At 44.8% G+C, this 17,756-nt stretch overlaps 1 protein-coding gene across 2 annotated transcripts in view; it reads left to right on the top strand.

The window, feature by feature from the left end:
* Positions 1-17,756, top strand: part of A2M (alpha-2-macroglobulin) — a 175,297-nt gene that overhangs the window by 83,570 nt on the left and 73,971 nt on the right. For both annotated transcript variants that reach the window (XM_063962089.1, XM_063962088.1), the window contains exons 9-14: positions 3,694-3,808; positions 3,891-4,000; positions 4,111-4,272; positions 4,476-4,703; positions 13,818-13,881; positions 15,715-15,860. In XM_063962089.1, the coding sequence (XP_063818159.1) occupies positions 3,694-3,808; positions 3,891-4,000; positions 4,111-4,272; positions 4,476-4,703; positions 13,818-13,881; positions 15,715-15,860 (825 nt within the window). The remainder of the gene's footprint in view (positions 1-3,693; positions 3,809-3,890; positions 4,001-4,110; positions 4,273-4,475; positions 4,704-13,817; positions 13,882-15,714; positions 15,861-17,756) is intronic.

Raw genomic sequence — 17,756 nt, 5'->3', positions numbered from 1 at the left:
AAGACAGGAGCACACAGCTGATCAGGAGAGTGCTACAACGTGGCGCTCCCTGATTGGCTGAAGAAACCCACTTAGCCAGAAGGCAAAGTGGGTTTCTTGCATTCGGGGAAAGGTGACCCATGTGCAAACATGGGTCCCCTTTCAGTTCGTGGTCGGGACACCGTTTTTTTATTTTTGGCAAGTACGTGGATTAACCCTGGATTTGCCGAGGAGCCTGGACCCCTGGATCTCGTGAGTATAATTTATTCAACAGGTACCCTTGGATTCTACTGGACAAGAGGACCGACCTGCGTGGGGCCATAGGTAAGTATGTATGTATGTGTGTATGTATGTAATAAAATTATACTTTCACGGTGTGTGTGTCTTGTCTTTTTTTGGGTATTTTTTTAGTGGTAGTACTACAGGTACCAGCGGGCCCGTTTTTCCGCCGCATGCTGGTACTTGTGGTTCTCCAAGTACCAGCATGCGGGGGAGGCTTGCTGGGACTTGTAGTACTGCTACTAAAAACAATATCTTTTATTTTACAACAAAGGCTATCAGCCCTCCCATCCGCAGCCCATTGGATGGGGGGGGACAGCCTCGGGCTTCACCCCTGGCCCTTGGGTGGCTGGGGGGGGGGACCCCTTGATTGAAGGGGTCCCCACTCCCCCAGGGTACCCCGGCCAGGGGTGACTAGTTGGATTTTTGATGCCACGGCCGCAGGGCGCTGTATAAAAGTGACCCCCGGCTGTGGCATTATCTGTCCAGCTAGTGGAGCCCGGTGCTGGTTTTAAAAATACGGGGGACCCCTACTCTTTTTGTCCCCCGTATTTTTGGGACCAGGACCAGGCGCAGAGCCCGATGCTGGTTGCTTAAATATGGGGGAACCCCTGGCATTTTTTTTCCCATATTTCTGCAACCAGGATCGGCTCAAAGAGCCCGAGGCTGGTTATGCTTAGGAGGGGGGACCCCACGCAATTTTTTTAGCAAAAATAAGCACTTTCACACCCCTTCCCACTGATATACATGCACGGATCTCATGGATCCCTGCATGCATCTCAAATCACGGATAAAAAAAGCAGGTCTGTTTTTTTTTAGGACTTTTTTACGAGTTGTAATTTTTCACGGCAGTGTTTTGTGTTTTTTTGCTTTGCACTTCTTAGTAAATGACCGAGATTCATACTTAAACAGCCGCGTTTTGACCGATGGTGTATTCATTCGTAATTTTTTACCTGAACTAGCAAAAAATTACGAATGCCCTCATCACTGCCGTGATTAGTGTTTAGTAAATGACCGAGATTTACCGAGATGACACTTTGATGAAAAAACGGCATCTCGGTCAAAATCGGGAGCTTAGTAAATATACCCCATTGTGTTACAAAATATCAGATGTAATAAACATTTGCAAACCTATATAAATACAGACAATTGGAAAACTGATACAGTGCTTAATGTCCTGGCATTAAATGTATAATCATGGTTCCTGCATAAACAACCTGTTTCTATGGGTGTAGTATGGTATGCCGGCGGCCGGGCTCTCGGCGACCAGCATACCGGCGCCGGGAGCCCGACCGCCAGCATACCGACAGTGTGGCGAGCGCAAAGAAGCCCCTTGCGGGCTCGCTGCACTCGCCACGCTGCGCTCGCCACGCTGCGGGCACGGTGGCGCGCTATGCGCGCCATGCTATTTATTCTCCCTCCAGGGGGGTCGTGGACCCCCATGAGGGAGAATAGCTGTCGGTATGCCGGGTGTCGGGATCCCGGCGCCGGTATACTGTGCGCCGGGATCCCGACATTCGGCATACTGAAGACCACCCGTTTCTACTGCCCTCTGTGTGCCAGGGACAATGAACATGTTGATGAGAGCACACAGTGATCTGACCTTGATTTGAAGATAGTTAAATGGCGAGACAGTATGGATGGTGCAATGGTTAGCATTACTGCCTCACAGCACTAAGGTCATGGGTTCGATTCCCACCACGGCCCTGTGTGGAGTTTGTATATTCTCCCAGTACTTGCGTGGGTTTCCTCTGGGTGCTCCAGTTTCCTCCCACAATTTACTGGTAGGTTAATAGGCTCTCAACTTAATTAACCCTAGCGTGAATGTTTCTGTGTGTACTGTATATGTGATAGGGAATATAGATTGTAAGCTCCACTGGGGCAGGGACTGATGTGAATCGCCAAATATTTTCTGTATAGCGCTTCGGAATATGTGTGTATGTGAATAACTAACTGGTAATAGTATGGGAGCATCAACTGCTAGCAAGTGTTCTTGCTAGAATGCGGGCAGCGCGCAGAGGTATGGGGACAAATTTGCTGTGCATGGCTGGCTGGGCAGAGGAAACAGACCCGTCTGCGTCAAGCTCTTCCCCCCTGTGAATAGATGCTATGCGCATATGTACATGATCTATTCACCTGGCGGTGATCGCTATACTGCAATTTTCTCCTGTACGGGACACTGCAGCGTTAGCCTAGCATGGACTACATACAATAAGGATTCCCCTAGAATAATAGTGAATATTTCAAAAGAATGGGTGAAGCAAAGTGTTCTAATAACACTTACAATGGGGCTAATTCAAGTTGGATCGCAAATCGTGATCCAACCGGAATTATTACGATGATACGATCGCCCCCATATCAATCAGGCAGAGGTGGTCGGGGCGGCCGGGGGGGAGGGGGGGGAGGGAGCAACGCTCCGTTTCCAGGGCAGAGACAGGGCGGTGGGGCAAGAATGGGGGGCGGAGGTGGCGAAATGCGGGCATGATCATGGTGTCTGCATGACATCAAACGCAGCCTCCATGATTGGGAATATGGCGGCGGGCCTCCTGCAGGCAGGAGCCATCCTCAGTTTCTGCTAACAAGCAGAAATTGTGATGCGTTCGCTATTTGTGCTTGTTGAACGGGGGAGGCGCCAGTCAGTGATGGGCGGCCGGCCCCAGCATGTGATCCAAAGGATTGCAAATTCTGCTAATTAGCAGAATTTACAATCCTTACTGAATTAGGCCCATTATCCTTAAATATCCTCTAAGCAGAATTTCTCAGCAGGCATGCCCAACAGCATACCTTCCAACATTTTGCAGCTTGTGAACGTGATGCTATGCGGCGTGACCTACTAGAAAGGGGGCATAGCTTATCTTGAATAACGCGATCGTGAGCCATGCCTCCCATTTCCATCACAGTGGGGGCATGGCCAGCGCTCTGTGAGCTGCCGGCCATGCCCCCAGTCCTTCTGCCTCACTGGAATAGACTCATCGCTGCTCTGCTCTGAACTGAGCAGAGCAGCGAGTGATCAGGAGCCTCCCAACTGCCTCCCCCACCCCCACCGCGGGACACTGTGGCCCACGGGAGGAACAGCGGGACAGACCCAAAAAACTGGACTTTCCCATGGAAATCAGGACAGTTGGGAGGTATGGCCAACAGTCAACCCCAGAGAATACTCTCTGCATCCGGTGTTTATTTTAGAAAATTGTGGAGAAACTGTGTCATCAAAATGCCATTGTAATGATAACTTGGTTGAACCACAAGGTGGAGCAACTGTACCTAAAGCCAAGGTATCTGACAGAATTTTTAGTTAATGCTATGTTATTTTGGTTTTAGAAATGGAAGGAAACAGCAACACTCACCAAAAGTATTTGGAACAGCTGACCCAGACATAGTTACAGCCAATCTGAAATGGTTCATTCACCTCCTAGTAATACTGTTCTTGCTTTTTAGGCCGATAACAATGGGTGTTTCTCAGACGAGGTGAAGACAAAAGTTTTCCAGTTGAGACGCAATGAATTTCAGATGAGAATCACTGCAACAGCCAAAATAACAGAGGATGGAACAGGTGAGATGAAATAGGAAGGAAAGAATCAAACTACAAACAGAAGATAAAGTACAGGAGACATTAACAATTATCTATCCATCAGGCGTGGAGTTGACAGGTGAAACCTCCTCCGAGATTAAGAACACTCTAGCAAAGGTATCATTCCAACAGCTAGACTCCCGCTTTCGGAGGGGTATTCCTTTATATGGACAGGTGAGTTAAGAAGATGGTCTAGAAAGCATCAATCACAATGTGACACTCTACAAAGAATTTGTTAAACTCACAGCTTTAACCATCACCGATAATGTCATCACATTGTCTAGATTTTCCTTGAAGATGCAGCTGGAAAGCCAATTAACAACGAGACAGTGGTCATTTATGTAGGTCATGATGGAACAAATTACACCTACTCCACTGGGTCTGATGGAACTGCGGATTTCTCCATTAACACCACATCTTTCCATCAGTCATACATAAGACTCAGGGTGAGAACTATCACTGAAGCAGCCCAGTAATATTTTATCATATTTGTATAGAAATACAACTAAATGCACTAATTTAACATGTACTGTATTACAATTTCCTATTAACAACAGTAGCTATCAAATTGTAAGATCTACTGTATGACAATTTATCAATATTAAGATTTGCCCATTCTCCATTCATGTATTGTTTTCTCTTAACATAGGTCAGTTACAAGTCTACTGAAAGCTGCTATAGTTCAAATTCATTGATTCCCACTTATGGTGAGGCTTCACGGAATGTCCAACATTTCTACTCCAGAAGTAAGAGTTATATAAAGATCCAGCCTATATACAGGACACTGAATTGTCAGGATGATGAGAGAATCACGGTACATTATACTCTGACTCCTGAAGGGTTCGGAGAGGCCACTCATGTAATATTTCATAACCTGGTGAGTACTAATTAACAACTTAACTAATGATTATCTTTTTCATAAATGGCTTAAAAGATAGTGAATTTTTTTGTTACTTGAGTTCCCCAACTGTCCATATGTACCTAATGTAACATTAGCACCCACCTCAAGTGGCAATAGACACCCCAGTGAGTTTAACCCCCATCACCATTGGTAATAGAGTCCCCAGTATCATTGCCCCTACGAATTATGTTTTTACCCTATTGAAGCTCACCTCCCCCTAGTGGGAGTAAACTCCCATATCAATAGAACCTCCACATCCAAGTGCTAATAAATCCTCGTGGGACATTGGCTCTAACCAGTGGTGCAAGTATGCAGGGACACTCAGGTACAGAGTACCCTTATGAATTTGGCAGCAGGTACACAGTACCACCCACTGCACACTTTGCACCTGTGACTGCCATTACCGCAATTATAATGCGCTGCCGAGCAATAAGACCATGGTGTTCGGCAGCATGACAGCGCCTCCCACTTTGTCAGAGCTACAGGGAGCGCAACGGTGATGTCATGAGATCACATCACGCTTCCTCTCCTGGCGGCCGCAGCTGGCACGAAGAGAGGAGCCTGGGGACTGGGCTGGGTGCATTTTCCCGCAGTGTCCAGCTGTTTCCCTTCCCTGTGCTCTAGTGATGCATCGGCACTGAGCGGCTTTTGTTCTGCACAGGCTGGGTTGCCGGGCATGTCTCTGGCTTCACTGTGTGGGGTAATTCATTTCTAATATAATGTTGACACTAATATATATTTCTATTATTATTGGGCATTACTATATACTTCTATTATTATGGGGCATTACTATATATTTCTATTGTAACGTGGGACACTACTATATATTTCTATTATTATGGGGGCATTACTATTAGAGATGAGCGGGTTTGGTTCTCAGAGAACCGAACCCTACCGGACTTCACGCTCCGAGCCCGGCTCGGGTTTTCCCGCCTGACTCAGAAACCAGAATGAGGCAAAACATCATCATCCCGCTGTCGGATTCTCGCGGGGTTTGGATTCCATATAAGGAGCCGCGCGTCGCTGCCATTTTCACTCCGGAATTGGAGAGTGTAGAGAGAGGACGTGTCTCCATTCTCTGTGTCCTCAGTGTCCGTGTCCTGTGCTGCATCTGTCCAGTCACAGTGCTTGTGTCCTCTGCTGCCATATGTCCAGTGCTGCTGTATAGGGTGCTGTGTTGTGCTGCATCAGTTCAGTGGTGCTGTGTTGTGCTGCATCAGTCCAGTCACAGTGGTGTCCTCTGCTGCCATATATCCAGTGCTGCTGTATAATAACAAGTCCCTTACAGTGTTGTTGTGTTGTCCTGCATCAGACCAGTGGTAGTGTCCTGCGCATCAGTCAGTCCAGTGACCAGTCACAGTGGTGGTGTCCTCTGCTGCCATATGTCCAGTGCTGCTGTATAATAAGTCCCTTACAGTGTTGCTGTGTTGTCCTGCATCAGACCAGTGGTAGTGTCCTGTGCATCAGTCAGTACAGTGACCAGTCACAGTGGTATCCTCTGCTGCCATATGTCCAGTGCTGCTGTATAATAATAACAACAAGTCCCTTACAGTGTTGGCGTGTTGTACTGCATCAAACCAGTGGTAGTGTCCTGTGCATGAGTCAGTCCAGTGACCAGTCACAGTGGTGTCCTCTGCTGCCATATGTCCAGTGCTGCTGTATAATAACAAGTCCCTTACAGTGTTGCTGTATTGTTCCGCATCAGACCAGTGGTAGTGTCCTGTGCATCAGTCAGTCCAGTGACCAGTCACAGTGTGTCCCTTACAGTGTAAGTCCCTTACAGTGTGTAAGTCTTTTACAGCGGTGTCCCTAACACTGTAAGTCCCTTACAGTGTTGCTGTGTTGTCCTGCATCAAACCAGTGATAGTGTCCTGTGCATCAGTCAGTCCAGTGACCAGTCACAGGGGTGTCCTCTGCTGCCATATGTCCAGTGCTGCTGTATAACTCCAGTCCATTGCAGTGGTGCTGTGTTGTCCTGTATCAGTCCAGTGGTGGTGTCCCTGTGCTGCCGTATATATGTCCAGTGGTACTGCCGTATAAATCCAGTGACTCTTCCGTATAATTCCAGTGCTCCTGCTGTATATGTCCATTGATACTGCCGTATATGTCCAGTGATCCTGCCGTATATGTCCAGTGATCCTGCCGTATATGTCCATTGATCCTGACGTATATGTCCAGTAATACTACCGTATATGTCCATTGATCCTGCCGTATATGTCCAGTGATCCTTCCGTATATGTCCATAGATCCTGCCGTATATGTCCAGCGGTACTGCCGTATAAATCCAGTGATCCTGACGTATTATTCCAGTGGTACTGCCCTATAAATCCAGTGATCCTGCCGTATAATTACAGTGGTACTGGCGTATACGTCCAGTGATCCTGCCGTATAATTACAGTGGTACTGGCGTATAATTCCAGTGATCCTGCCGTATAATTCCATATAAATCCATATAATTCCGTATAAATCCAGTCCAGTGGTGCTGCCATATAAGTTCAGTGGTGCTGTCCTGTGCTGTATATTAAATAAAGGGGTTATTAATATTTAATCCAAATCATTTTCACAGGGTTTGCCCTGTGTGGTGTAGGGGTACGCTCACCTGTGCTGCCTATTATTATAATAGCTTCAAATAAAAGGGTTATTATTATCCAAATTCATTTTACAGGCTTTGCCATGTGTGTGTTTGGTTTAGGGGTACGCTATCCTGTGCCACCAATATTGTGCATGTATTACATCTGGGCAAATTCCAGCACGTCCCATGTTGTTTGTGCCGCACACTTGTGTCGCTTAGCTTAGTCATACAGCTACCTCATTGTTCCTCTTTTTCATCTTTGCATGATGTGCTGTTTGGGGCCTTTTTTTTTATATCTTCCCTCCTGTCTGATACTGCAGTGCCACTCCTAGATGGGCCAATTGTTTGTGTCGCTTAGCGTAGCCATACAGCTACCTCATTGCACCTCATTCTTCTTTGCATCATGTGCTGTTTGGGGCCTAGTTTTTGAAAAGTGCCCTCCTGTCTGCCACTGCAGTGCCACTCCTAGATGGGCCAGGTGTTTGTGCCGCACACTTGTGTCGCTTAGCTTAGTCATACAGCAACCTAGGTGCAACCTTTTGGCCTAAAAACAATATTGTGAGGTGTTCAGAATAGACTGGAAATGAGTGGAAATGAATGTTATTGAGGTTAATAATACCGTAGGATCAAAATTACCCCCAAATTATGTGATTTTAGCTGTTTTTATGTTTTTTTCAAAAATCATCCAGATCCAAAACCAAAACCAAAACACGAAAGGGTGGTTTTTGCAAAACCAAGCCAAAACAAAAACACGAGCGGAGAATTAGAACCAAAACCAAAACACAAAAAATGAAAAGTGGCCACCGCACATCTCTAATTACTATTTATTTCTATTATACCGAGGGCACTACTACAGCATATATTCCTGTTATAATGGGGGCATTACTATGTATTTTTATTAAATTGGGGGCATTAAAATATATTTCTATTATACAGGGGTTATTACTAAATATTTATATTATACTGGAGGCTTTACTGTATATTTCTGTTATACTGGGGGCATTACTATATATCTCGATTATACTGGGGGCATTACTATATATTTCTATTATACTGGGGGCATTACTATATATTTCTATTATACTGGGGGCATTACTATATATCTCGATTATACTGGGGGCATTACTATATATTTCTATTATACTGGGGGCATTACTATATATCTCGATTATACTGGGGGCATTACTATATATTTCTATTATACTGGGGGCTTTACTATATATTTCTATTATACTGGGGGCATTACTATATATCTCGATTATACTGGAGGCATTACTATATATTTCTAGTCTTGCCTCCAGAGTGCAAAGAAAAGGGACTGTGCTGTGTGGTCACACCCCTAGTGTAATGTAGAAACTCCCCCTAGTGTCATGTGACCATGCCCATTTTTCCACACTCAGTACCACTAAGAAAATATTTCTACTTGCACCACTGACTCTAACCCACCTAAGTGGCCATAGATCACCCTCATTGGCCATAGAACCTCCTTTGGTGTTTCCCCTTCTCACTTTCCTCATTATGCAGTGCACAGTGTAGTGATTATCAGGGAGAATTGATTATCAGTCAACCAGCTGATCTCTGTACTGAAGTGCAGAAATCAGCAATAGTACTTTGCACTGGATTTTTAACCTTACTTTCCAAGAACATATGCTCCAGAATGCTTTCTGCATGGCATTCTGTGGTGCACAATCGGCATGTGATATCAGTGATCAGAGACCACTGGCCAAATTAGAGCAGGAGCGAATGAACAGAAAGAAATCAGTTCTGCATATTTTCCTTTTAAATTGCAGGTAGAAAGGGGAGGAGAGTTCGGTTGCATATGATGCGACTACAGTGGCAAACGCAGGATTTTCATTGGGGGGTTTCCATACATGTATTTGATGCACGGATATATGTATGTTTATATATTTATATATATATATATATATATATATATATATGTACACGTGTAATTTATATACATATATCTATATATCTATATATCTATATATATATCTCCATATATATAAATAGTATACATATATATATATATATATATATATATATATATAATCACAGCATTTCAGAATTTTTAAATGCAGGCTTTACTTTCTCAATATTTTGGAGCCAACTGTGCCCCATCATCAGGATAAATATACAAAGGTAGTTTAGTTTGTATATTTAGCCTGACAAATCTTTATGTGCCGTGCAGTGATTCATCTGTACTGTATATATACACTACATCTGTACATATACATAGGCATACATAGAGCATACTTTCAAACACACACAGCATACATATATACACATAGCATATACATTCACACAACAGACACACTCACACACATCCACATCACACACACACACACCATTTATTATAGACTACCTCTCCCCACTGAGTCTCCCTGATTTATGAGGCACCTGGCTGCTGCAGAGTCGGTGGGAGCACCGGAGGAGACAGTCAGTCACTGCCCCTCTGGTTCATCCTTTTCACCTCCACCGATAACCTGCACTTCATCATCTAGCTCCCTCATGCAAGAACTGCCTGAGAGGAGCTCCCTCTACAGGCAGCCATCGCCCATCGGCCAGCCGCTCCCTGTCACGGACACGGCCTCCCTGCAGCAGCATCACAGATACTGTCTGAGCTGCTCTTTAAAGCGCTGACAGATCGGCGGCCAGGGGGGGTTTCTAGGTACTTGGAAACCAGCCCTGCATGCGCGTATGGACTATATCAAAGAATGCCTATCTGACTGTAGTCACATACCACTAGCCAGCTAGCTTTTGTCCTTCCTTTTGTTTTGATTATAAGTATTCTTAGTGCTTAGAGTGTACACCTGTATTTTCCTTTTTCTGGTTGGGGACTTTATACTACCTCCTTTTTTCACCCTTCCCTAGGCTTGGGACTCATGTTTTCCAAGGTAGATCTTTTCTGCTTTCTGCTGGGCCACTTTGATTCCATATAGATTTCTGCTAGATCAGATCCATGTGCCCTGATACACCTAGCCTCAATACGCCATGCAGCGTGAGGCACCCAGTACTGGTGAACCACAACCAGCAACATAGCGTAGAGACTTTGGGGGTCATTCCGACTTGATCGCACGTAGCAACTTTTTGCTGCTCGTGCGATCAACCTGACGCCGCCTATGGAGGAGTGTATTTTAGCATAGCAGGGCTGCAATCGCTTGTGCAGCCCTGCTAAAAAAAGTTTCAAGCAAAACAAGACCAGGGCTGCAGTTACTCACCCAGTGCGACGGATCCAGCGATGAAGGTCCCGGTCCTGACGTCAGACATCCGCCCTCCAAACGCCTGGATCCACCTGTGTTGGACTCGCCATGCCTCGAAAACGGTGAGTATCCGCCCGGAACGCCTCTCCGCTGTCAATCTTCATGCGATCGGCGCTGCGTCTTCTTTTTTTGCTGTGCACGTCGTTGCCCGGGCGACCGACGTCGCCGGGCAACGACGCGCGTGCGCAATGCGCACACCGTACATGCGCAGTTCCGACCCGTTCGCACCACAGCGAAGAACCGCTGCATGCGAACGGGTCGGAATGATCCCCACAGCAAAGAAATAAGGTGCAAGATGGAATTTTTGTTGGGCCCTCCCACCCACTCTTATGTTGTATATATTAAACAGGACATGCACAGTTTAACAAACCAATCATTTCTGCAACAGGGGCCGTCACTTGTGGCTGAAATGATTGGTTTGTTTGGACCCCCCCCCCCCAAAAAAAAAAATTTTTTTAGAAAGAAGTTCCTCGGTTCAGAATTACTCTGAGGATGTTGATGATGAGGTGTTAATTTCATTATAATCTTGTACAATAAATGTCATGTCTTCGCCGCAAATGACGTAACATGGAGGAGGTGCCTAGATAGCTAACGTTCTTACCTCTACTAACTTTGGCTTCACACACAAGTGGAGCAGATGCTTTCAGAAACATTGTCAGGATTGGCGTTAAAATAATCCAACACCCAAGAGGTTGTTTTTTGCTCTTATGCCCAGGCCTCGCAATGGCTTTCTTTTTATCATGGTCAATAACTGCAGCCACTGGTGGCTGACTTACTCAAACATCATGATCAACATCTTCACTGTCAGATAGTACACACATATCCCCCTCATCCTGTCCCACTTCCACACACAAATCCTCAATTTGAATTGTCCTCCTCAACATATTCTTTACCCTCCTCATCAGATTCATCACCATCTTTACTTATACTGCTCCCCACATGTGCAGATGGTTCAAAAATGGTGGAAGGAGATGAAAGAGGCTTCTCTATGAGGACAGTGTGAGAAATGTCAGACTCACACATAGCTGACTTGGACACGCCTAAACGTTCCTCAAGAATGTCTGATGGTTCTGATTCTGAATGCGCAGTTTGTTTTACTGCTTCTGAAGCTAACTTTCCTTTTGATTTTTTTTTTTCTTCAGCTCTCTAAAATGAAATGATTTTACATACTCTGACTTAAGCCCTCTATGCCCCTGGGCATCTGCTTTAGCAGATGATATTGATGGACTTGCATTGTCAATGTCATGACTAGTGGCAGCAGCTTCAGCACTAGTAGTAGCCTCCATTTCTATCAGCACAAAGTGGGGTTGACCTTCACCGACAGCGTCGCACAAATGAAATGTACATAATAATTACACACTGCGGTTGACTTCACCGACAGTGTCGCACAAATGAGTCACAAGTGTATTTAATAAGTACAGACCACGGTTGGCTTCACTGACAGCGTCGCACAAATGAGTTACACATCTATATAATAATTACACACTGCAGTTGACTTCACAGACAATGTCGCACAAATGAATCAGAAGAGTATATAATAATAATTATACACTGCGGTTGACTTCACCGACAGTGTAGCACAAATGAGTCAGAAATGTATATAATAATAATTACACACTGCAGTTGACTTCACTGACAGCGTGTATGAGTAGGAGATAATATACTGCTGTATGACCGGCAGTGTCCCAGTACTTATGAAATAAAATAAAAATGTTCTAGTACACTGGGGTACAGCCAGTGCTGAAAGTAGGGTGATATGGAGTACCATTAAGAAATATGGTACCACCCAGCCCACCACTGGGGCATAATTTATAAGGGACATTTTTGTGTGTGGGACATAAAATGGTGTCAGTGTCATAACTGTGTGTGGCATAATATGTAATAGGCATTACAGTGTTTGATATAATATGTAAGGCATTACGGTGAGTGGCATAAGTGTAATGGGTGTTACGGTTTGTGGCATAATGTTTAATGGGTGTTACGGTGTCTGGCATAAAGTGTAATGGGCATTACGGTGTGTGGCATAATGTGAAATAAATATTACTGTGTGTGGCATAATGTGTAATGGGCATTACGGTGTGTGCATAATGTGTAATAGGCATTATGGTGTGTGCCATAATGTGTAATGGGCATTACGGTGTTTGGCATAATGTGTAAGGGGCATTACGGTGTGTGGCATAATGTGGCCATGCCCCTATTGTCATGTAGCCACTCCCCTAGTTTCATGTGACCATGCCCCCTCATGACATGTGACCACGCCCATTTTTTACTATTGGTCTCACCAAGAAAAAACTTCTACTTGCACCACTGGGTACAGCACAAACAAAAAATATTTGTATTTATAATTTTAGGTTTTTGGTTTTCAGCTTTTATTATTTTAATTTTACGCTGGGGCAGAGCAGAGCCCATGGATGGAGGGACAGATTACCTCTTTCAGATACAGCAGACAGAGAGAGCACCCCTTTTTCAGATACAGCAGACAGACAGCACCCCATTTTCAGATACAGCAGACAGAGAGCACCCTTTTTTCAGATATAGCAGACAGAGAGAACCCCTTTTTCAGATATAGCAGACAGAGAGAGCACCGATTATTAAGATACAGCAGACAGAGAGAGCACCCCTTTTTCAGATACAGCAGCCAGCACCCCTTTTTCAGATACAGCAGACAGAGAGAGCACCCCTTTTTCAGATACAGCAGACAGAGAGAGCACCCCTTTTTCAGATACAGCAGACAGACAGCACCCCATTTTCAGATACAGCAGACAGACAGCACCCCATTTTCAGATACAGCAGACAGAGAGAGCACCCCTTTTTCAGATATAGTAGACAGAGAGAGCACCCCTTTTTCAGATATAGCAGACAGAGAGAGCACCCCTTTTTCAGATACAGCAGCCAGCACCCCTTTTTCAGATATAGCAGACAGAGAGAGCACCCCTTTTTCAGATACAGCAGACAGAGAGAGCACCCCTTTTTCAGATATAGCAGACAGAGAGAGCACCGATTATTCAGATACAGCAGACAGAGACAGCACCCCATTTTCAGATACAGCAGACAGAGAGAGCACCCCTTTTTCAGATACAGCAGACAGACAGCACCCCATTTTCAGATACAGCAGACAGAGAGAGCACACTTGCCATTCCTATATACATAAACAGAACAGATCCATGTCTTATGCATACTGTAGCTACTAACAAGGTATTGCTAGATGTATGTTTTTTTTTTTCTTATCATGTATGTTCCCCTTCCTCTACACAGGTAATGGCAAAGGGTGGTATTGTGAATTCTGGAAAGCACGAAGTGAAATTAATCCCAAATCAAGGTAGAGTAATTATAAATTAATAGAGTAAGTACAGTTTTTAGCGCTTGTGAGTATAAAATATATTGGAGAAATGTTCTAAAGTCTGATTTAAGCAAACCGCATGTTCTACTGCAATTTGATGTGCAGTTTGTAAACCGTGCTATTTACTAAAAGGCAACACAGCTCCGAGAGATGTTTGCGCAACATGAAAGTGCACCTGCACCATCCACATCAACTGCAAATAATCAAACCACGACTCCACCAAATTCTGCTCCCACTACTCCACCAAGGCGCACAAGTGGTGGAGTACAGAAAGGAATGGGCAGGGGTACAGATGGGTACAGCATACCCATACCTCCCAACATGACCCTCTCCAAGAGGGACACAATGCTCTGCTCCTGGAGTTTCCTCTTAATGTATGATTGCTATCACTTGTGCTGAAACACCTTTCTTATCCATTAACCTGTTCAATACAGGTGCTGCCAATCACAAATTAAGAGGGATGTCCAGAAGCAGAGTATTCTGTCCCTCCTGGAGAGGGTCATGTTGGGAGGTATGAATACCTCCCAACATGACCCATCCTAGGAGGGACAGAATGCTCTGTTCCTGGAATTTTCTCTTAATGAATGATTACCGACACCTGTGCTGAACAGGTTGATGGATAAGAAAGGTGTTTCAGCACAGGTGATGGTAATCATACAGTAAGAGGGAAGTCCAGGAGCCGCAGCCTGCCCCCCAATGGTCCAGGCATGCCTGCGTTGCCCGTACCTCGGCCCCTAAACAGCGCCCAAACGCCGCCGGCCTGCCCCCTCCCACCCAGCGACCGCCTCTGCCAGTCAAACAGGCAGAGGCGATCGCAGGGCTAAGACAGCCATCGGCTGTCTGGTATGCGCCGGCGCACTGCACAGTTCAGACCTGATCGCTGCTGTGCGAAAACACACAGTACCGATCTGAATTAGGCCCCCTATTACATACCAGAAACACAACAGAAACTCACCAGTTTACAAAACTAGCAACCTATTCCATTTACCCCTCTGTCTCTTGCAAATGTCTCTTCATGGCAGCAATATGATCTATTTACATAAGAATTACATTTTATCTAAATGCTTGCTGGTTATCCTAATGTTTAGTAATGTGACTTCTATAGTGTACTAAAGTTACATATGAAAAAAACATTATTAAGCAATAGGCTCTGAATACCTTATCCAGCTGCTACAGTTAACCACTTGCCTGGCGTGTTTGCTTCGATTGCGACAACACCAGCTTGTGTGTTATCTGACCTGGTTGCAAACAATGCGACAAGTCAGACAGAAACACATAGTGGCCAGCTACTGGGAGATAATCTTCCTGCAGCCGCCAAACACAGAGGGACCTCCCTGCCCTTCTGCATTCATGCACCCGCCCCTAGTGTCTACAGTGCTGCCGATCATTGCTCATTGGTCAGCACAGCTGGACCCTCCACCCAGGGGCTGCAGAGAATAGCAGCCGCCCGGCAAATGTAAATGAACACCTCCCCCCCTCAGCCCCCTAGTGTGTACTTGGCGGCTGCAGCCGCTGGTGAAATCACATTTACAATGGTTGCGATTTTCCTGATGTTCCGATATATTTTACAAATGTTAATAAAAATTTATTATTATTATTATTATTATTTTCTAAAATCATTTTGGATAAGTTTTAAATATATAACCTAATTCAATCATAAAAAAACAGCCGTTTTTAGAAAGAAAAAAAAAGTTAAACAATATATACCATTTTCAAATATGTTCTGCATTCCTGGAGTATATTGAAAGTAAAGTGATAAAAGAGTACAGTAGGGCTTATATCTTGTATTTTTTTTCCTATTCATCTGGTTAGAATCATATGGACAGTTTACATTTCCTCTTCCTGTCAGCATTAACACGGCACCACTGACCAAAGTGCTGGTGTACCTTGTGCTGGACAGCGGTGAGGTCATTGCAGATAGCGTCAGCTTCAAAGTGGACAAGTGCTTTTCTAACAAGGTAATGTATGTACACTGCATTGTTTCCACTTACAATACAGGTTGAGTATCCCATATCCAAATATTCCGAAATACAGAATATTCCGAAACACGGACTTTTTTGAGTGAGAGTGAGATAGTGAAACCTTTGTTTTTTGATGGCTCAATGTACACAAACTTTGTTTAATACACAAAGTTATTAAAAAAATTGTATTAAATGACCTTAGGCTGTGTGCATAAGGTGTATATGAAACATAAATGAATTGTGTGAATGTAGATACACTTTGTTTAATGCACAAAGTTATAAAAAATATTGGCTAAAATTATCTTCAGGCTGTGTGTATAAGGTGTATATGTAACATAAATGCATTCTGTGCTTAGATTTAGGTCCCACCACCATGGTATCTCATTATGGTATGCAATTATTCCAAAATACGGAAAAATCCGATATCCAAAATACCTCTGGTCCCAAGCATTTTGTATAAGGGATACTCAACCTGTACTGTGCCAAAATCTAATTTTCATGCAATACACTGTGTGTTGCTCTTTTCCTGTGCATTTGTGTAGGGATACGGATGCCCCCACTACAATCTGTAACCTGATATATGTCAGACCTCCTCACTCACCTTCCCAATCCCACTACATCTGAATCTGCAACTTGATATACGTAATTCCAGTAATGGAAATGTGGTTCTTGCAGTTTCACATTCCTATGAGACCAACACTTGCCTCAAAATGTCTCACTCTCATGGACCCTCGCTTGCTATGAAATGTTCCCGCATGTCCTAAGAAGTCCCCCCGAAGCCCCAAGATCCAACTCCAAAACTCAGACCTCCTCACTTGCCCCCCCACCCCCCTCCATTCCATTCCATCCCATCCATGTAAATCAGAGTTTGTTACACCCCCTCACGTGACACTCAGTTTAGTTTTCCTCATACGACAGATGGTGACATGCCCACATGCCCTAATTTGAATGCATGGGCATTTACCTGATGATGGGGGCCTGTGTCCAGTAGGTCTCCATCATGCAGTGAAATCCACTCCCATACCTGTGCGGGTGGCCAGTGTCTGTGTGGTGGAGCTCCTTGTCGCTGCCGCCATCTTTCTGTTGATATTTGGAAACATGGCGCGTGTGCAGTAGAGAGCAAACACTCTGGGACAGTGCGAGAGTGTTTGCTGTCTGCTCTGCTGGCTCTATCTTTCCGAATACATTATGGAAAGTTGGCACCGCTGGCAGCACGTACAGGGGCTTCACAGTTTATCTCAAGGGTGCAGGGTGTATGGTGCAGAACACCCTGTACCCATAGGCCTGTGTGCACCACACATCCTGTATAGATTATAAATGCACAACTGCTCTCATACCACTCACAACTTCCCCATATGTCACTCACACAATCTCATATATAAATAAAGCCTACAGTAACTTCACAGCTGGAGCACACAGATAAACGAGGGAAAGCCTACTGTATTACATTCTTTCCCCATGATGTGCTGCATGACACCCCCCCCCCCCCCTGCATTGTGCAGAAAACATTACATGAGGTGGTAGGATGCTCCCATTCAGCCTTATCGTGGATGCATAACAGAGTGGTTGGCGGAAGTTACATCAAAGGTTCAGGAAGTGTGTCAGTGGCCATCCTTTATTCTGCACACGCACCAATCTACACTAATTCTCTGCTTCTTAACTGAGCAGCTGGGGCTACAGGCAAATCTCACTGTGGTCATTTTGTAGCAAGTTTATCCACAAACACATCACCCATCACAAGCAAAATGTGATCACAAAGTGCTTGATTCAAAGGGTCTAACATTTACATAGAAGCAGCAGCAGCGATGCACTAATATGGTAATACCGCAGGAGGCGTCTGATATAGGTAGACACATCCTTCTTACATTAGTGATCCATGCTGCGTGAGCGTCC

This window comes from Pseudophryne corroboree, chromosome 3 (assembly GCF_028390025.1).
Source record: "Pseudophryne corroboree isolate aPseCor3 chromosome 3, aPseCor3.hap2, whole genome shotgun sequence".
NCBI classification, from domain to species: Eukaryota; Metazoa; Chordata; class Amphibia; order Anura; family Myobatrachidae; genus Pseudophryne; species Pseudophryne corroboree.
The sequence above is the reverse complement of the archived record's forward strand: the minus strand, read 5'-3'. Positions and strand labels throughout refer to the sequence as shown.